The sequence below is a fragment of the Oryctolagus cuniculus genome, chromosome X (genome assembly GCF_051225735.1).
Source record: "Oryctolagus cuniculus isolate XC-2025 breed Fujian yellow rabbit chromosome X, ASM5122573v1, whole genome shotgun sequence".
NCBI classification, from domain to species: domain Eukaryota; kingdom Metazoa; phylum Chordata; class Mammalia; order Lagomorpha; family Leporidae; genus Oryctolagus; species Oryctolagus cuniculus.
The window spans coordinates 91,945,890-91,964,417 of record NC_142888.1 but is presented as its reverse complement, the minus strand read 5'-3'; the positions used below and the strand labels follow the sequence as shown (position 1 = coordinate 91,964,417).

Here is an 18,528-nt window from a genome sequence, read left to right as displayed (position 1 = left end):
CTCCCCGCCCCCTACCTTTCCATTTGGATGTTGACAGACACAAACATGTCATAAGGTCAGTCACAAACCAAAATGCTATGCCACAACAGCTCAAAGCAAGGCAAGGGTAAAAAAAAAAAATACACGGGTTTTTCACTTACCAGTTGTATGTGAGTTGTTATGTCCTGGAATTTATATAGAAAGGATTTTATTAGGGGCTCTGGTTGAATTTTTTCTGTCATTAACAAATTCATTCCACTTCAAAAAGAGGTAGAAATCCAAAGGCACATAAATTCCCATCATTACTCAGATGACACTGTTCCCATGGATCTGCTGTGAGCTCATTCATATGGCAAGGAGATATGACCTTTCAGGCAGAAGCTGGGCATTTTTAAGTCCATTGTTAGGAAAAAAAAAAAGAATAGAAGGGAATCTTTACAGGGTGATTTTTTAGAAGAAAAGTAGAAATGAAAAATGCATCTCCTCATTTATTTTTTAATGAAAGTCTGGGCATGAGGTGGGAACAAAAAAAGAATCAAAATGATGTCTGCCACTCATTACCATTGAAGAGCAGTGAGGCAAGAGAAGGAGAGCAGCAAAGAGTGATAGGAACCCAGGAGGGGGGCGGGGAGTGGTGCAGTTTTTGACATAGAGAAGGCAAAGTAGAGTCCAGGCCAGGCCATCATAAAAGAACTAGAGGGGCTGGTGCTGTGGTACAGCGGCTTAAAGCCCTGGCCTGTGGCACCAGTATCCCATATGGATGCTGGTTCAAGTCTCAGCTGTTTCACTTCTGATCCAGCTCTCTGCTATGGCCTAGGAAAGCAGTAAAAGATGACCCAAGTGTTTGGGCCCCTGCACCCCACCTGCGAGACCCGGAAGAAGCTCCTGGATCCTGGCTTTGGATCAGCTCAGCTCTGGCCTTTGCGGTCATTTGGGGAGTGAACCAGCATATGGAAGACCTCTCTCTCTCTCTCTCTCTCTCTCTCTGTAACTCTTTCAAATAAATAAAATAAATCTTAAAAATAAAAAAAGAACTAAAGCTTTGCTTACCTCACCTCAAGCGCTCAAGAATGTATGCATACAGATCTCTCTTCCAAACCCTTGGTGGACATCCTATAATTTCTCAAACTAGAGTCTGAGATGACCCAGAAAAATGATTTCAGAGTGAAGGGAGCTTTCTGGCATACAGAGATCTCACAGTGAGTAAACCCAGCAACAACAATTATTCCACGTTCCTTTGAACATTGATAGTTCTGGGAAAATTCATGTTACCCCTTGGCAACTCTTTTCTGGGCATTCTCTCCTCTGAGACTCTTAACATTCAATATCCTAGAAACTGTCCTCCCGCTGCCCCCTTCAAATTCCAAACCTGGAAACAATCTAATAGCAGCCACTGACAACTTAGTGTGCATTTGAATAAGTCCACCTCTTCTTCCCACGGGCTCCCTGAAGTTTGAACTATAATTATAACATGAAACGCCTCACCCTCGGTTAGAGGAAACAGCAGCACACAGCTGAGATGCTCTGGGTGGTGCGGTCCTGGAATCCCACAGAGTGGGTATTCCACAAGAGTAACATCACTTTCCGTGACTGCAGCACATCTGATGTGCCACGAAGGACACTACATACCTCATCAGGATTACCTCACAGCCACCCTGATAGGGCATTTCCACAATTATTCCCACTTTGCCAGTGAGAAAACAGAAGGTCCAAAAAAATAAGTAACTTGACTGTGGAAACAGGTGGCAAAGACAAGCATGGAACTTTGAGCTGTCTGATTCCACAGTCTGTACTCAGCTACCGTGACCTGCCTTTAGGTCTACAGGCAGACTAGTGGCGTCAATGCTGAAGAAAATGGAGCGGGGTAGAAGTCGTTGTGTTCACTTTGCTAGCACTGACTCATATTAATTGGAGCCTGAATGGATGGGACATGAGAATTAGAATTTTCAGGTTTGTCTATAAGGATTACTTAGATAGTACATACTAAAGGAAATCTGCATTACACATGCACACCCAGCCCTGGCAATCTTAGTTTCAACCACAGATATTTGTTTCTTATTGCATTTCTCTTATCACCTCATTCTAACTTTCTGAACCTTTCTCAGTCAGCCAAGACTCTGACTTGGATCTTCACTTTAAATGGTTATCATTCCTCTTGTTGCTTTTTTGGAATTCTATGCTTGTCTCCTTCTCAGGGCTGCTGTAAGGGATAAATGATGTATTTTAACATGAACTCCCTATCATGATTTTGAAGATGTTTCAAGACTTTGAAATTCTATATTGATGATCATGAAAACTTAAGATATCAAAAGGGCTCTAGGTAATGCTGTAAGTAGAATATTGGGCTCTGTGCCTGCATTTCTGGCATAGGTATTTTAATCTCTGAAGGATCCCAGATGATAATATTAGTCTTCTGGAAGAAGCACCCCTTTTCCAAATCAAATCAAACATTGTCTAGCTTCACAACTCTCACTTATTTAATACACACCCAACACCCCTAGGAGATTCTGTCCCCTAGGATCATGGAAGTCATTTATTTCAGATAACTTTTATCTAGAATAAATGAGAAAGAAATGAGGTACGACCTGGTGCTGCAGATAGATAAACAAAAGCACAGGATGACTACATGGCTCCAACATGCTTGGAACACTTACTGCATAATGCTCTTTGTCAAACGACATGCTTACTGGGCGGACTTCCGGGTGTGAAAATATCTAAGAAGGGGTGGGAGGGAAACTATAAAAGCAAAGAATGCTGTTCTTCCACTTTCATCCTGCAATTGTAATAGTTTGAATGCTGGAAGAACCCATGTGACAACCTATCATTTTAAGCTGAATAGAACTTCAACTTAAGAGATGTTTCCCTCCCAAGAGTACAATGCTCATTCCTTGATTCATCAACCCACAAAAAGGGAGCAAAATACACCTCTAGCCCTCCCATGCCATCAGGAGGGATTCGGGCCAAAGCAGGAGGCAGCCAGGCAGTGCTACAGCCTGGGACAGACAGGGCTACAGCCTGGGAATGGGGACCTTCATACCATCAACACACGATGGTGGTAGAAACATCTGCCACCCGCTTCAGTACCACCACAATCTGGAGAGCAATATAAATTATACAAACTACAGAAGCAATTTTTTCTGGCATTTTAATTGCCAGAACATTACAGATTAATTATCCAAACTTTAAAATGGCAAGTCAGTCCTTTTCCCGTATGAGGGGAAACACCATAGTAACACAAGCCTAAGGTGGATTGTGTTTCTTTGACAATTTTAAACTAAAGATGCAGGGCAGATAGTTTTATGGGTCTCTAATTAGCATCACAAAGGGAACACCAAAAGGTTAATAAGAGATGGTTAGTCTGGAATGGTGGTTTCCTAGTGCCAGCTCCAGCCACTTGGTCTGTTTGCAGACTCATTAGATACACACATTGATTATCAGCTGGACTCAGGAAGTGTTCACTTGCTGTGTTAGCAGAAGGGTAGTGGGATTCGATATACCTACCCTCCAGCTAACTAGAGCCCAAAAGTGAGGTGATGTTTCTTACAGTCAAAAAACAAAGGTTTTCTTTGCCTTCAACTTCAGTGGACATCAATTATAAATCTGAAAGGGTTTGGTGAAGCTCAGAGAGGCAAAATGAAACCTTCTAACTTGACAACTGGCACAAACAAAGGTCTGGCTCTAAGTCTTTAAAATCCACTTCATGCATAGACACTGTATTTCTGACTTCTTTTTTTCTACTGAGCAAAATTATCCAGTGTAAGAAAATTCACAGATAATCACTCAACTTCTAACATATACAGTTTGATGGGCATTGAGTCAAGCAAAATAATTTGTACTTTGGGCTTTACTTTGACATTAATAAAGTCTTTAAACCTTTGGTCCATCAGTTTTTCTTCCAGAAAAAAAAATAGAACAGATATGCACTATTATACAGCATGGCTCACTGAATTAAAAAGACTAAAATCTCTAGCTAATGATTATAATCATAAGATTTCCTCAATTTTAAAATAGTTTATGTTTGCATATGGTTCAGTCTCTGCATTTGATTTGCTTTGGTTTATCAACAGTGTACAACTTGACTTTCACATCAGAGGCATTTTTTAAATAAGCTGATTTTTAAATTAAATTAAAATCAAAACCATTCTTTTGGTTCACCTCCCAGATTAGAGCAACTGACAGCCTCATTAATGATGAAAAACAGCAGGTGGTGATGCCTTGGAACAGTTTGACCAATCCAAATATCTTGGAACATACATCTTTCCTTTTTTCCCCTCTTTTCTATGTATTGAAAGGGAAAGATTCTATTGTTCACACAGATTGGAAACTCCACACAGCCTGAAAGACTAAGGAAGAAAGTAAGTTGTCAAACATCTATTATTGTCCAAGCCAAGGATAGAAAGAGAATGAATATATGAGCTTAGACACAGAGAGAGTGGCCACACAGAAATTGGAACATATATCTCTGGCACTAGATTTGAATTTGCAAACTCATGACTGGGAAGCTGCGTTGCTGCCATCAACCAAGGCTACCAAGTTTTTCCAGGCTATTAAAGCCGTGTATATTTACAGATTTCTACTTCAAGAGGAAGCCACATTGTGAGTAAGTTATGCTTTTAATCAAAGCAGATTGTAATTGAACTGCATTAACTTAAAGTCTATGTACTAGACCATGATTTAAAGCTTAGCTGACTTGGGTAGGGAAAGATAAACTTATTTCTAAAGGATTCTAACTTCAGTCAAATCAGCATCCCTTCCTTCCCCGCAAAGCAGTCATTATCCTAATTTTTATAATATTCCATTCTTTATACTCTGACCTGCTACATATGCAACCTTAAACATTCTAGTTTATTTTTGTCTGGTTTTGAACTTTATATAAATAAAATTATGTTATTGTTTGTGGGAAAAAAAAGACAGAAAATCTTCCCATTAAACTAGGACAGGAATCTAGAGAGTCTCTTCTGCCATTAAAGTGGACAGTAATGTCAAGAAAAAAATAAAACTGATGATAAGATCATTGTCTATTATTTCTTATTTATCAGCTTGTATATGTTTTGTCTGATCTGTTGTGAAGGATAATAGAGTAGACTTATGTCTGATTACCAGAGACCCTCCAAAGACAAAACGTCTCTTAGAAACCCACTGCAATGAACTCCTGGATTCAGTGCCTTTTAAATCACCCCTGCTACACACCACCATGAAAATACCTCCAACCACTCAACATATCCTTTGACCTGCACATTTTTAAAAGATTTTTACTTATTTATTTGAGAGGTAGGTTTACAGAAAAAGGGAGAGACAGAGAGAGAGAGAGAGAGAGAGGTCTTCCATCCGCTGGTTCACTCCCCAGATGGCTGCAACAGCTGGAGCTAGGCCAATACAAAGCCAGGAGCCAGGAGCTTCCCAGGATCTCCCACATGGGTGCAGGAGCCCAAGCACTTGGGCCATCCTCCACTGCTTTCCCAGGCTATTAGAAGAGAGCTGGATTGGAAGAGGAACAGCCAGGACACGAGCCAATGACCATGTGGGATGCTGGTACCACGGCACCAGCCCCAATCTGCACATTTTTTAAGGTAAGCCCAGTGTTCACCCTAAAACCCAAAATTCCACAATACCCTTCTGACTTTTCTCCCTGCATACACATGTCTGATCCTAAAGGGTATGCTTCAAAACAACTCTGGAGATGGATCTCTCATTGATAATTTTTCTATCCCTGACTATGAGAAACCGCTTTGTATTCTCTTTACATGGCAAAATGATTGATTTACAGGGTTCCATTATGTACAGCTGCAAATGAGTCTGTTTTGTCTACGTACCTTGAGCTTTAAGGAGATCACCATGCTCAAGCCACATGGAAAACCCTGGTAAATGACATGGAGGCCAAAGAAAATAGAAATGCTGAACTTGTGAGTGCAGAAGCCACCTTGGAAGTGGGTTCTCCAACCACAACTCCAACACTTGAGATCCCATGGAAAAGAGTTAAACTGCCTTCTTAAGGCCTTCTTAAATTCTTAGCATATTATGAGCAAAATGAAATGATTCTTTTAAACAAAAAAGAAAGAAGGGAGGGAGAGAGGAAAAAAGGGAGGAAGGAAAGATCATCTAATACCTGAGCCCAGACTGTGTGGGATTTTTTATAAACACAGAAGAATCTGTGTGTACTATAAAAAAAAAAAAAAAAAAAAAAAAGAACCTTTTCTGGTGGCCCTAAAGGCCATTTTCCAGTCTGATTCTTGGTGATTTTTCCAGGCCAGAGTTTTACTGGGGGTATTCCTAGTAGGAAGAGAAATTGCAAAGATTTTCTTGTCGAAAAGCCACATTTGCAGGGCAGGTATTGTGGCATAGCTGGTTAAGTCACTTGGGATACCTGCATCCCATATTGGAGTGTCTGGGTACAAGTTCCGGGTCTACTTCCAATTCCAGCTTCCTGCTGATGTGCACCCTGGGAGGCAGCAGGTGATGGCTCAGGACTCGGGTCCCTGCCACCCACATGGGAGACCTAGGCTCAGTTCCTAGCTCCTGGCTTCAGCCTGGCCCTGCTATGGCTTTTGCCAGCATTTGCAGGTGGAAGACCTCTCCCTATTCCCCGCCCACCTCTATCTTTCAAGTAAGTAAATAAACATGTTTTAAAAAGCCACATTTCCAAAGTTTGTGTATCAAATAAGCTTTCTCTGGTTTCTTTAAATTGATTTTAAAACTGACTAGACTTAATTGGCCATATTTATTGCATAATAAAGAGATTAAAGGAAAAATAAACAAAAGTATTCTACAAATAGGTAAAAACCATTCATCTTTTCTCAGCCTGGTGGAGCTTATTTATGCTTCTTAGGCATCTTATGAAAGGACACAAATGATGTTGAATAGAAAGATCCCCCCCCAAAAAAACCAATCATCTTGATATTTTGGTTGACTTTTTGAGTATGTAAAATAGTCAATATAATTTGGCCCTATAAAACAACTAACTTGATTTGCATCTCATTTACCATCCTATTGGCAATGTCCCCACTCATGACCTACAGAACTTGCTTTGTCATGAAGCAGCTGGAAGAGATTCATCTAGTCAATCACCCAAGCATACCATGTTGGGGCTTGGCTTCTCCTATTTTTCCAAAGGGATCCCATTACACCAAAGTGTCCTTTTAAAAATGCATTTTGCTTTCCAGCTCAAATAACCTTAATTAATTTCTTCACTGATCCTAGGTAGTCTACTCCATTCTGGACCATTTGTGCTATTGGGCCATAAACTCCTAGAGAATGAAATTCTTAATTGTTCAGTGTGCTCCCTTTATATAGCATCCATCCTCCAATGCCTTCCAAGTGCTTAGAAATGTAGAAATTCTTAGCTTCAACTAGTCAAGAAAGCCCCTGGCATTTATTCTCTTGATGAATAATGAATCCTTTACCACAGGTAATTATTAATAATAAATTTTAAAATGACCTTGAAAATGAGACAACTAAAAGATCCAAGTGAGTCAGGAGATACACACATACACACACACACACATGCAGTAGCATTTCCATTTGAAAGCAAATGTACAGTTGGTATTATTCATGGTGTCCTGCATGGAGAAACTGATGTTGAACTGACCTAAAAGAATTCTTTTACCAAAGGGGCTATGCCACAATAATTCTAGCAAACAACTGCTAACGGCATAGATGTTTCCATTAGTTAAGGACAGCTTTTTATTCCAGTGACTGTCTTGTCAATAGAATGTAAATAATGCTTTGGAAGGAATCCAATTATCTGGTGCAGCAATGTAGTTGAAATAAATAAATGCTCCACCTATCACCTCTGTTCCTACCTACCCAGAAGTTGCTGAGACTGAGAAAGGATGAACTTTATGGGCATCAGAAGAAAAGATCTTTAGATCTTTAGAATACCACTGCACGCCTCTAAACCAGCAAGGTAGCTGGGCCTGTCAGAGATTAAATCTACCATCTTGGGGCCAGTGCTGTGGCATAGAGGGTAAAGCTACCACCTGCAGTGCTGGCATCCCCATATGGGTGCCGGTTCGAGTCCCAGCCGCTTCAATTCTGATCTAGCTCTCTGCTATGGCCTGGGAAAGCAGTGGAAGACGGCACAAGTCCTTGGGCCTCTGCACCCACGTGGGAGACCCAGAAGAAACTTCTGGCTCTTGGCTTTGGATCAACGCATCTCTGGCCGCTGCAGCCATTTAGGGAGTAAACCAATGCATGGAAGACTTTCTCTGTCTCTCTCTGCCTCTGCCTCTCTGTAACTCTACCTTTCAAATAAATAAATGAACCTTTAAAAAAAACCTACCATCTTATACTGACATCAAATAAAGATGAGCATGAAATTCAACCTCACAACAGGTGGATCTTTTAAAATGCTTACCATGTGATATTGTTCAAATTAGAACATAAAAGAAGAATTTTTCCTGATACTCTCATTAAAATAATTTTGGGGGGCCAGCAATGTGGAACAGTGGGTTAAGCCACCACATGTAAGGCCCAGTTCAAGTCCTGGCTGCTATGCTTTTGACCCAGCTTCCTGCTAATGTGCCTGAAAGCAGCAGAAGATGGCCCAAGTGCTTAGGCTCCTGCCACTTACTTGGGAGACCCAGAAGGAGTTCCTAGATCATGCCTTCAGCCTGGTGCAGCCCCTGATCTTGTGGCCATTTAGGGAATGAACCAGCAGATGAAAAACCAATATATCTCTGTTTCTTTCTGTCTCTGACTCTCTCTCCCACCCTCCTCTGCCACTCTGCCTTTCAAAAGAATAAAGCTTTTTTTAAAAAAGTATTTTTATTGTAACAGTCTTCTCAGATCATTTCTTTTGTTTTATTGGCACAAAACAAACAAGGGTTTTGTTTGGTCCCAAGCTCTACCCTTATGATTATTAAAATTGGAAAATATTATTTCCTTCATCATTGAGTTGACCTTGGTCACCTCAGTAAACCCCAAAAAACAAAGTAAAAAATGATAACTTTCACAGTCAATAACAGCAGTAGTTGACACATTCAATTCCCACAGTCAGACACACAGTGGGCTCTCAAACATACTGCTGAATGAACAAATGAGTGAGTGAGTGAAGGATATATGTCTGTGCACAGATTGTTCCTGACTGGCATTAGAACACGGTATACCTGAGGCAGGATGAAAGACGCTAAGTCACATATACAGAAACAGCATATATACATTCCTACGTTCAAGTAATTAAACATTTCACTAGGTATATTTGCAAGAGGATGAATATATTTTAAAAGATTCTATATGAGCAAAACTGGGGAAGAAACAACCACATGAATTGCAAAACAGTATATCAAGCCTCAAAGATGCTAATTCAGGTCCAGGGGGATCTAATCAACCTCTTTGTTGAAGTAAAGATAAAACTTTTTGACAGCAAATGCTATTCTGATAAAATGGAATTTTCAATTACTCTATGAACATCTGGTACATGCTGCCATTTCTAGAGCCCAGCAGCACACTGCTTTGCAATGTCACAAAATATTCTCCGTTGAGAATGCCCTATTTTGCCAAGAGATTAATTGAAGTGAGTGTTTGGAAATTTAGTGAGGTGAGAGGTGAGTCAAGGGGATAGGTAAGAGGATAAAGGAAAGAATGTTCAGTCATTGACTCATAATTTCATTAAAAGTCTAGAGGAAATGAAATTATACAGTGTTGGTAGAGTGTTAAAAGTGTGAATGTCTTAATACACCTGTGGTTGACACTATGCTATGCCTAATATGTAGCCTACAGAACATTTTCATGGCTAATTTGTAACAGCAGTTGCATTAGGCACAGATCAAGTTCTTCAAATCCACATTTTATACAGCAAACATGTTAAGTGCTATTCAGGTGATGAGACTAGTAAATAAACAAGTTTAGCAAAATGCATAAGAATCTACACTTCCAGAAGTAAAGCAATCATTATGTTGCATTTGGGTGCATTTGGATGTGAAAAGCAGATAAATGTTACTGCATATTTCTGTACATTGCCTTCATTTGGTATCAATTAGCATGGGAGGGAAACCAACCCAGTTTTGCAGTAAACTCAAAATTGGGTGCATATTAGAGCAATTAAAGCCATATTTTTAGATGATGAATATATAATCAATAATTAAGATCATAAGGAAAAAAAGACTGGGTCTGATTTGAGAAAAATTAGTGGGGTGTGGGACTAGTATACAGTCCTAGGTTATGATTTCCATAAATCTCAATTTCGTATCAGGATTATATGTTTAAGTATGCATAATGGAATGCTCATGTCACCCCAAATGGTCATGCAAAGAAACAAGGAGGAGCCAGAAGCCAACAAGGATGCCAATTAACCCTGGCATTACCCAACCCAGACAAGAGGAGCTGCAAATCCAGTGATACCAAATCATGCAACAAATCCCTGAGCTTCTGACACCTCTGACCACGTTATTGTCAATTACCCCTCTTAGAAATCATCCACAGGAATTAAATAAAGCAAAATTCATATCCCCACCAGAAGGTACTCAAATTCAAGCAGTCAAAGTATTAGTTAAGAGATTTGACAGTGACTTTCAACCTCAGCACCAAACCACCTCAGGAACCAAATCAGGTGATATAAATCTGGTAAATGACAACACTTACTTGCTCTTAAGGCACTCTTAGAGCTACTGCGAAACAGCACTCCAAAAGTTCCTTATGCCAGTAGAAAGCATGGATAAAGAATTCTCCATCACCTTCTGTTCTGAGGAGCCATGACAACAGAGCTAAGGGCAGTCTGTACCAGGGACAGACCGAAACACATTAATGCATGGGCACCGTGGATGACAAATCAATTTATAATTCAATCAGCTGGTGACCCAGTAATTCAGCTCAGTCAGTTCATCAACCTACTGACCTGGTTTTAGACATGTCAACAGAGATACTAGGATTGACAGCAATCCAGACAGCAGAGATTCCTTTCATTCCCTCTTACCTCCACCCTAACCCAGCTCATGAATATGTTTGGGGCAATCAAAACACAATCCAGGGACTGGTGCTGTGGCATAGTGGATAAAGCTACCACCTGTGACATCAGCATCCCATATGGGCGTCTGGCTGCTCCACTTCAGATCCAGCTCCCTGCTAATGTGACTGAGAAGGCAGTGGAAAATGGGTCAAGTACTTGGGCCTCTGCACCCACATGGGAGACCCAGAAGAAGCTCCTGGCTACTAGCTTGGGATCTGCTGAGCTCCAGCTGTAGTGGCCATTTGGGGAGTGAACCAGCAGATGGAAGATCTCTCTCTCTCTCTCTCTGCTCTCTGTCTCCTCCTCTCTCTGTAACTCTGATTTTCAAATAAATAAATAAATTAAAAAAAAAACACAATTCAAACTCACCAGTGAGTAAACACCTGACTTTTGTCTTCTGAATCAAAAAGTCCTCTAGATATTCTCCTTTCTATATTGAATATAGTGATTCTGGATTACTAACCCTAGGAACATTCTCAAAGAAAAGCTACTGAGAATTAAGACATTTGAGCCCTTACAGTCATTCACACTGAGCATTCTTCCGACACAGTGAAGTTATAAGAACAAATCCCATAGAAGCTTTTAGCAGTGTGGAGAAGCACAGGGCCCAGGTGTGTCCCAGAAAGAGAGGAGCAAATACAGTTTGTACTCTCCTCAAACAGTTGACAACACAGTATCAGCTCATTTAGCGACCCATTCCTGCACATGGAAAAAAAATTAAGATGCATAAAATTATCTTAGTTTGACAATCCAGAAATTTCCCATCCATCAGGTGTCCATGCATCTGCCAAGAAAGATGCATTTCTAACATCCAAATTAGAAATATCAGAGAGAAATCCACAGACATGGAATCCAAGGTGAATGAGGCAAACTTCCCAAAACAAAGGTATAAGGTACACTTTATTGGGTACATTTGGCCCAACTTTGGAGTGGTTCTGGAAGGACCAAAAGCCATATCAAAATCAGAGTCAGCCTGACAAGTTCAAGATCAAGCATGCATGGTGGCTTCACCCAGTGACTGCCTATCGAGGTGCTTCAGTATAAAATGAGATACACTTGTTATCAGAATGCAGGTTTGAGATAATCAATAAACTGTTGGAATAGTTGTTGTCTTGTGAGATGGCAGTAATCAACTCAAGTGAACTCGTGACACAATCCGTGTGGCAAGCCCAGAGTTGATTTGGGACATACAATTAAGTATCATTACAGAAAGCTTCAGCAGTAGTGGGATATCACAAGCTAGAGAGTGAGGTGTAAGCGAGACCTAAATTCCCTTTGTACCTAAACTTCTGTCACTCACTCAGGTTGAAATGAATCAACCCAAATAAGGGCTAGTTCAAGGTTTAGTCACTGCTGGAATAATGGAAAAATGAAGATATATACATGCAAATCCAATAATGGGAAACAAAATGTGAAAGTGTTGCGAAAATGTAACAGCAAAAAATGTGTGTGTGTATGTGTGGAATCATATGCAGAACACTGCCACTGATTTGCTTCAGAATCCTGTCATTATTATCCAACATGCACAATATGTATATATAGATATATAAATAAATACACACACAAGATATATACATACAGTCCATTTGTAAGAAACACCCTCTAAGAAAAACTAGCTGCAGTCCACTGATATTGTTTTCCTAGAGAAATGTGACAAAAATTAAAACAGATGTTGTTCAAGCCAGGCATAAAGTGAGAATCAATTATGACTATTTCCTTTCCTGGAGTCATTTCATTTTAGAGAGCATCTAACTAAAACCCTTTCTGATATAAATGAAAAAGGCTTTCTTTGAGACACATGACTAGTAAATGATACGTATCAGTCTGCATCTTGTGACACACTGCTAATCCTCCGAGAATTAAATTGCCTCTGTTTCAGCTATATAAATGTTTAAATTTTTTCATCTTTAGTCATAGTAAGGCTTCCCAGAAAGTATATTATCTCTGCAGATGTCACCACTCACCAATTAGGGAAGGCAGCAGTGCACAATTGGTAGTGACCTCTATATATTACAGACTTTGACACTCCAGTCTGCTTGGGTGGGGATGGATTAGACAATTTAATAGACTCTACAGTGACTAATTTTTTTCCATGGAAAACATTTTGTTTTGTGGATCATGCATTTTTTTCTCTGGATTCATTTACAAAAGCAAAACAAAAGCATTTAATGATGTTTACAGTGAAATGAAACAGCTGAAGACCAGCACATAATCACCATATTTTGTTTTCTCTTCTTTACGTCTTTCAGCAGTAGGGTTTCCAGCTGAGCTTGAGTCTAGTTTCTCTCAAGACATAGCCAAGCATTCGGAAGCTTCACTGAGCCTAAACACCAAGCTGATTTCATACTTCTTAACTGAAAAAGACAGGCTGTTTGCATTGCATGTGTGCATCAGTAAAATACTGAAAATGACACTAGTGCCCGAGTCCACCTATTCTGCCTTACTTGAACTCTCTAATGTTTTCTACCGAAGCAGGTGTGGCTGAGTTTACAAAAACAGACTCTCCTCCATACATGAGGATGCTGCTCCTGACGGGCCACTTTGAGGTGCTCTGCCCATTAGCAGAATGCTTTATGTTGACTCAGCTGCCCCTATGACTAATGGCATAGATTTGTGTGACAGTTACTGGGATTTGGCATAGTGGCCCTGCAGGTGAAATGAGAAGTTTGAGACTTTGTTTCCTCAGTAAAGTGAGTGTACAATTTGTGGTCAGAGAACAGAGCCTCTCTAGGTAAAGCCTGGTAGGAAAGTAACACACACCCCTTTGATCTCATCATCACTGTGTTCTGCGTGACTCAACTGATCAGCCGCATTCATGGACTAAACCGAAAAGAGATATTTATTCCTGATGAGAAGGCATCTGGTTGTTTCCTATGTACTCAGCGCAGTTAGTATTGAAGAGAATGTATGCACAGTGTATATGCAGTCAGATTTTAAAATGTTTGAACGTTATACCGCCCTAGGTGATCCACTCAGGGAGGGCAAAGAAGAATCTGGCTAGGTGTCAGGACATGTCAAAAACCTGTAGATGCTACTGCGGTGTGAGCTCAGCAGATACCTTGGTTACACACTCATTACAGAAAAAGTGTCTGGATTCTTTGGAGTCTATTGTTGTGACTTACATCCAACCAGCCCTTACCATGGTCAGGCATCTGAGATCCCATGGAGGTCACACTGGTGTTTAGCACATCATTGACAGCAGTATCACAATACAGGCTCCGCTGGACATCATGTTCGCTGTCAGTCTGGTCACTCTCTTCATGTCCACTATCCTTCAGGCTGTTGCCCTCTAAGTCCTTGAAGGTGGAGCTGCTGGGTTGAACAAAGAATGATAATTTACATCTGTGAGAGATCTGCTTTTTAAAAAATCTTTCTGAGCCAGGATGATGTCAGCTCTGTAACAGGGCCAACTGTGGCTGGATTGCCCAACAGGGTAGGAATAAGGGGAAAAGAAATCTCTGTTTAAACATAATGGAATTTAACATTGCAGAGAGGTTCCCACTATTGGATGCTGATCTGGCTAATATTTTCATTCACCTATTTTCAATGAATCACTACAGGCACAGCATAAGAAGTACAAATCTAAAACAACCACCTCTAAAGAATTTCATCATTTCAGAAGGCTTTTCTCACTTCCCTTACAATCAAAGTAAAATAATAGCTAATGTTTACTGATGGATTACTATTCATGAGGCACTGTTTGAAGTGCTTGACATTAATTAACTTTTAAACCATCACAACTCTATAAGAGAAAGGTGCTACTAATATTCCCATTTAAAGATGAAAAACAGAGGTGCCTAGAAGTTAAATAACTTGACCAAGGTCACACAGCTGGTTTTAAAAAGTAGCAGATGTAAGGCAAAACCCAGGTATTTGAGTTCCAGAGCTTGGAATCTTAACCACCATGTATACTCCAAACATTTGTGGAAAAAAGAAAACAAACAAAAAAAAGTGGTAGAAATCGGGGTAGTACCATTAAGGTAGAAAGAATAACCAGGATTGGAGAACCCAGGTTAGTTTTCACTGAGAAAGTCAGAGGGACAAATTCAAAGAAAAGGGGAGAAACAGGAGCTGAGAAGAGAACAGCCCTGGTACATGGAAAATTTGATGTGTCAACTTGACTGGGCCACAGAATGCCCAGAGAGCAAGGGAAACATTATTTCTGAGTATGTCTGTGAGGGTGTTTCCAGGAAAGATTGGCATTTGAATTGGTAGACTAAGCAAAGCATACACTCTCCCCAGTGTGCACGTGGCTCTTTCTACCCATTGAGGGCCTAGATAGAAAAAAGGAAATGGAGAAATGTTGAATTTGCACTCCGCATAACGGATGAAGCTGAGACATTAATCTTCTGCCCTCAGTGGTCCTGGCTCTCAAAGCTTCAGATCAGGCTTGGAATTCGTATCATTAGTTTTCTGGTTTTAAAGCCTTTAAACTACACCAACAGTTTCCCAGGTTCCCCAGCTTGTAGATGTCATCACATGATTTCTCAGCCTCCAGAATTTCATGAGCAAATTCCTTACAATAAAAACTCTTTTGAGATAAATATAAAGATGTAGCTATAGATACTGAGATAAGTATAGATGTAGATATACCTATTGATTCTGTTTCTCTAGAGAACCCTAAACAGAAGGTGAAATAAAACTGAGAATGAGAGAATGAGCACTAATAGAACTGTGATACAGTTATACTAAGAACATGGAAACATGCAGTTCAAGTGTTTGTGGGTAAAATTTTTCTGGCACTTATTAAATTAATGCACCATAAAATGCACTACCCTACTATCCAAGAACTCTTCCACCATTTCTCAAAGAATACAGAATAATACATAGGGTACATCCCCACCTGCTACTTCTAATATTTTGTATGTCCTGACTGAGTCTGCAGCTGTGCTACACCATGGATCATAAATTATGCATCTGAAATACCTGGTGGATGGTGAATCCATTCCCTAGTCAGTGAGGAAGCCACAAAGGCACACTCAAGAAACTGTGTTGTTGTCTCAACAAGGAGAGTGACACGCTTGTGAATTAGGACAAGCCCCAACAGACCTACTGTGCCTCTGAAAATGGAGCCCCGTGGAGATGACACCACAAACTCGCTTGATCTGCTCAACCTTGAACATTCACAGGGCTGGCTCTCTGAGACTTTGATAAGAACATTCTGTACATATAATGAAGAGCTATGCCATGGACACAATGGACACATTGTCACTCTCTACACTTGGTCAAGAGGAATCACAGCAGACTTTTAACATATGACAAACTTAGATAAAGAATGCTTGCTGACCCGAATATAAAAGGGAAAAGATCAAGAGGGCAGTAACTGGAAAGCCATAATTATAAGAAAATGAAGAGTAGGAGAGAGTGAAGCATTGACCTGTTAGCTAATTATTTTCAGGAAGGATAACTTGGCATCAACTGCACTAACACTAAAATCACTCAATCGGCCAGCTCACTCAGCTCCTCCAAATTATGTCACACAGCTAACTTGGCCCTACGAACTCCCCAGGATGCAGTTCTATTAAAAAACAAATCATCCTATAGTTCTTTTATGGTCAAAAAGGCCAACTGGAAGCACATAACTTAAAGTGCTTCACCATTTCTAGCCTTATGACACAGAATCTAGGACTTTTAATAAATTCTAATCCCACAGTTGAAATAAATGCAGTTCCTCTGAAAAAACTGGGCCCTGCCTTACAAGCACCCATACTCCTCAGGATGAAAGAAATGACCTGCCTGGATGGTATTATAGGCTCTTCCATTTTTATAGGAAATATTAATTTTCCCACCTGTATATCTAGTATCTGATGCATATGAAAATTTCTTTAATCCACAAGAGGAAATTATCACTTTAAGGCAGACAATTCAGCTCTGAATGGGCTGTATTTCCATGGCTGCCAACACTTGCTTGAGATACATGATAGTAAGGGATATGGTCTAAGAGCAAAGTACTTAACCATTCTCAGAGTAGGGCTTCTTCTGCTTCTTTACATTGCTGATAGCTTTGGTCACATAATTATTTGTTGTGGGGACCAGCACTGTGGCATAGCAGGCTAAACCTCCACCTGTGGTGCTGGCATCCCATATGGGCACTGGTTCAAGTCTTGGCTGCTCCTCTTTCGATCCAGCTCTCTGCTATGACCTGGGAACGCAGAAGAAGATGGCCCAAGTACTTGGGCCCCTTCACCAGTGTGGGAGATGTGGAAGAAGCTCCTGGCTCCTGGCTCCTGGCTCCTGACTTCAGATTGGTCCAGCTCTGACTGTTGTGACCAGCTGGGGAGTGAACCAGTGGATGGAAGACTTTTGTCTCTGTTTCTTTCTGTCTGTCTGTAACTCTACCTCTCAAATACATAAATAAATATTTTTAAAACAATTATTGTTGTGGCTGTCCTGGTGGCATTGTAAGATGTTTAGCAGCATCTTTGGCCTCTACCCATTAGATTCCAGTAGTGATCCCCACTCAGGAGAAAATGACAAAAGTCTCCAGAGAGATACTGCCAAATCACCCTTAGTTGAGAATAACTGCCGTAGGTTCTTAATACTCTATTCCTGTAACAAACTATAATGGAGAAAGCACTGAACTTGGAGTTGTTAAAACAAGTAATAATCTGTGATCTGCCACATCATAGATGTTATCCTGGCACTAAATTCAAATGTGTTTGAGCATCACTTTCCTTGTCCATAATTGCATTTGCTAAACTTTCCTTCACTGGGCCATTTTGAGGGCTCAATGAGACACTGCACTTGAAGTATCACATACTCATAGATGCTCAATAAATGGTCATTCCAGAATATGATCATTATTCTATATGGCAATGCCTTCACTGAGTTACAATTAAATATTATGGCAAGGTCTTTGATGGGATTGGCATAGGAGATTTAGATTTAAATTACATATCTTCTGTTAACAAGTCAGATATTGTCCATTTCTCCTAAAATTCAGGAACAAGGGGGAAAAACAGTTCTCCTGTCAAATGTGTATCCTTCCTTTATTGAACAACGAGAACTATATGACCTGATGTATCTGCCAGTTTGTCTTGGCTTCTCCAAAGCTTCAAGGTAAACATGATGTTTAATTGTAGAGTTACCTCCCTGGAAGCCAGGGATCTCTAGCTTGCTTCTCCTAGTTGTCTTTGGGAGATGCCTTTTTAAAACGTGCCCATCTATTTTGTATGCATGTGACTACTATAAACCACCCCAGGGCTTTTATTTCTCAGGTTAAAGGAATAGAAATAATGGAATAGCTAAGGATTAGCTCCTAGGAACTAAGGGGCTGGTAGCACGAGCACAGCAAGATCTCAGAAGAAAAAGCAAGAGTTATGATGATCCCCCACCCCAAGCCTGGAATAGTTAGGCTCATTTTAAAGATCAGTTTGCCAATCTGACAAACTAACTGCCACTTGCACTGATCCTGTAAGGATATTTAGTGGCTTAATGAATGGATTTGTGGAAGGCAGTTTAAGACCCAGTGAGCAAGATGCTGCAAATTGTAAAACAGCCTGGTAAATGGCTACTCGCCCCATACAAATAACAATTTATGCTAGGCATAAAAAATGCTGATTTCATTTGCTTTATTACCTGTGTACCTTTTGGGAGATGAAAAACTG

The 18,528-nt window shown here is 40.3% G+C and overlaps 1 protein-coding gene across 1 annotated transcript in view; it reads right to left on the bottom strand.

Moving 5' to 3' along the window:
- The window catches only part of PCDH19 (protocadherin 19), a 117,997-nt gene that overhangs the window by 25,550 nt on the left and 73,919 nt on the right, over positions 1–18,528 (bottom strand). The window contains exon 5 of the mRNA XM_008273147.5: positions 14,061–14,233. Coding sequence (XP_008271369.2) covers positions 14,061–14,233 — 173 coding nt within the window. The remainder of the gene's footprint in view (positions 1–14,060; positions 14,234–18,528) is intronic.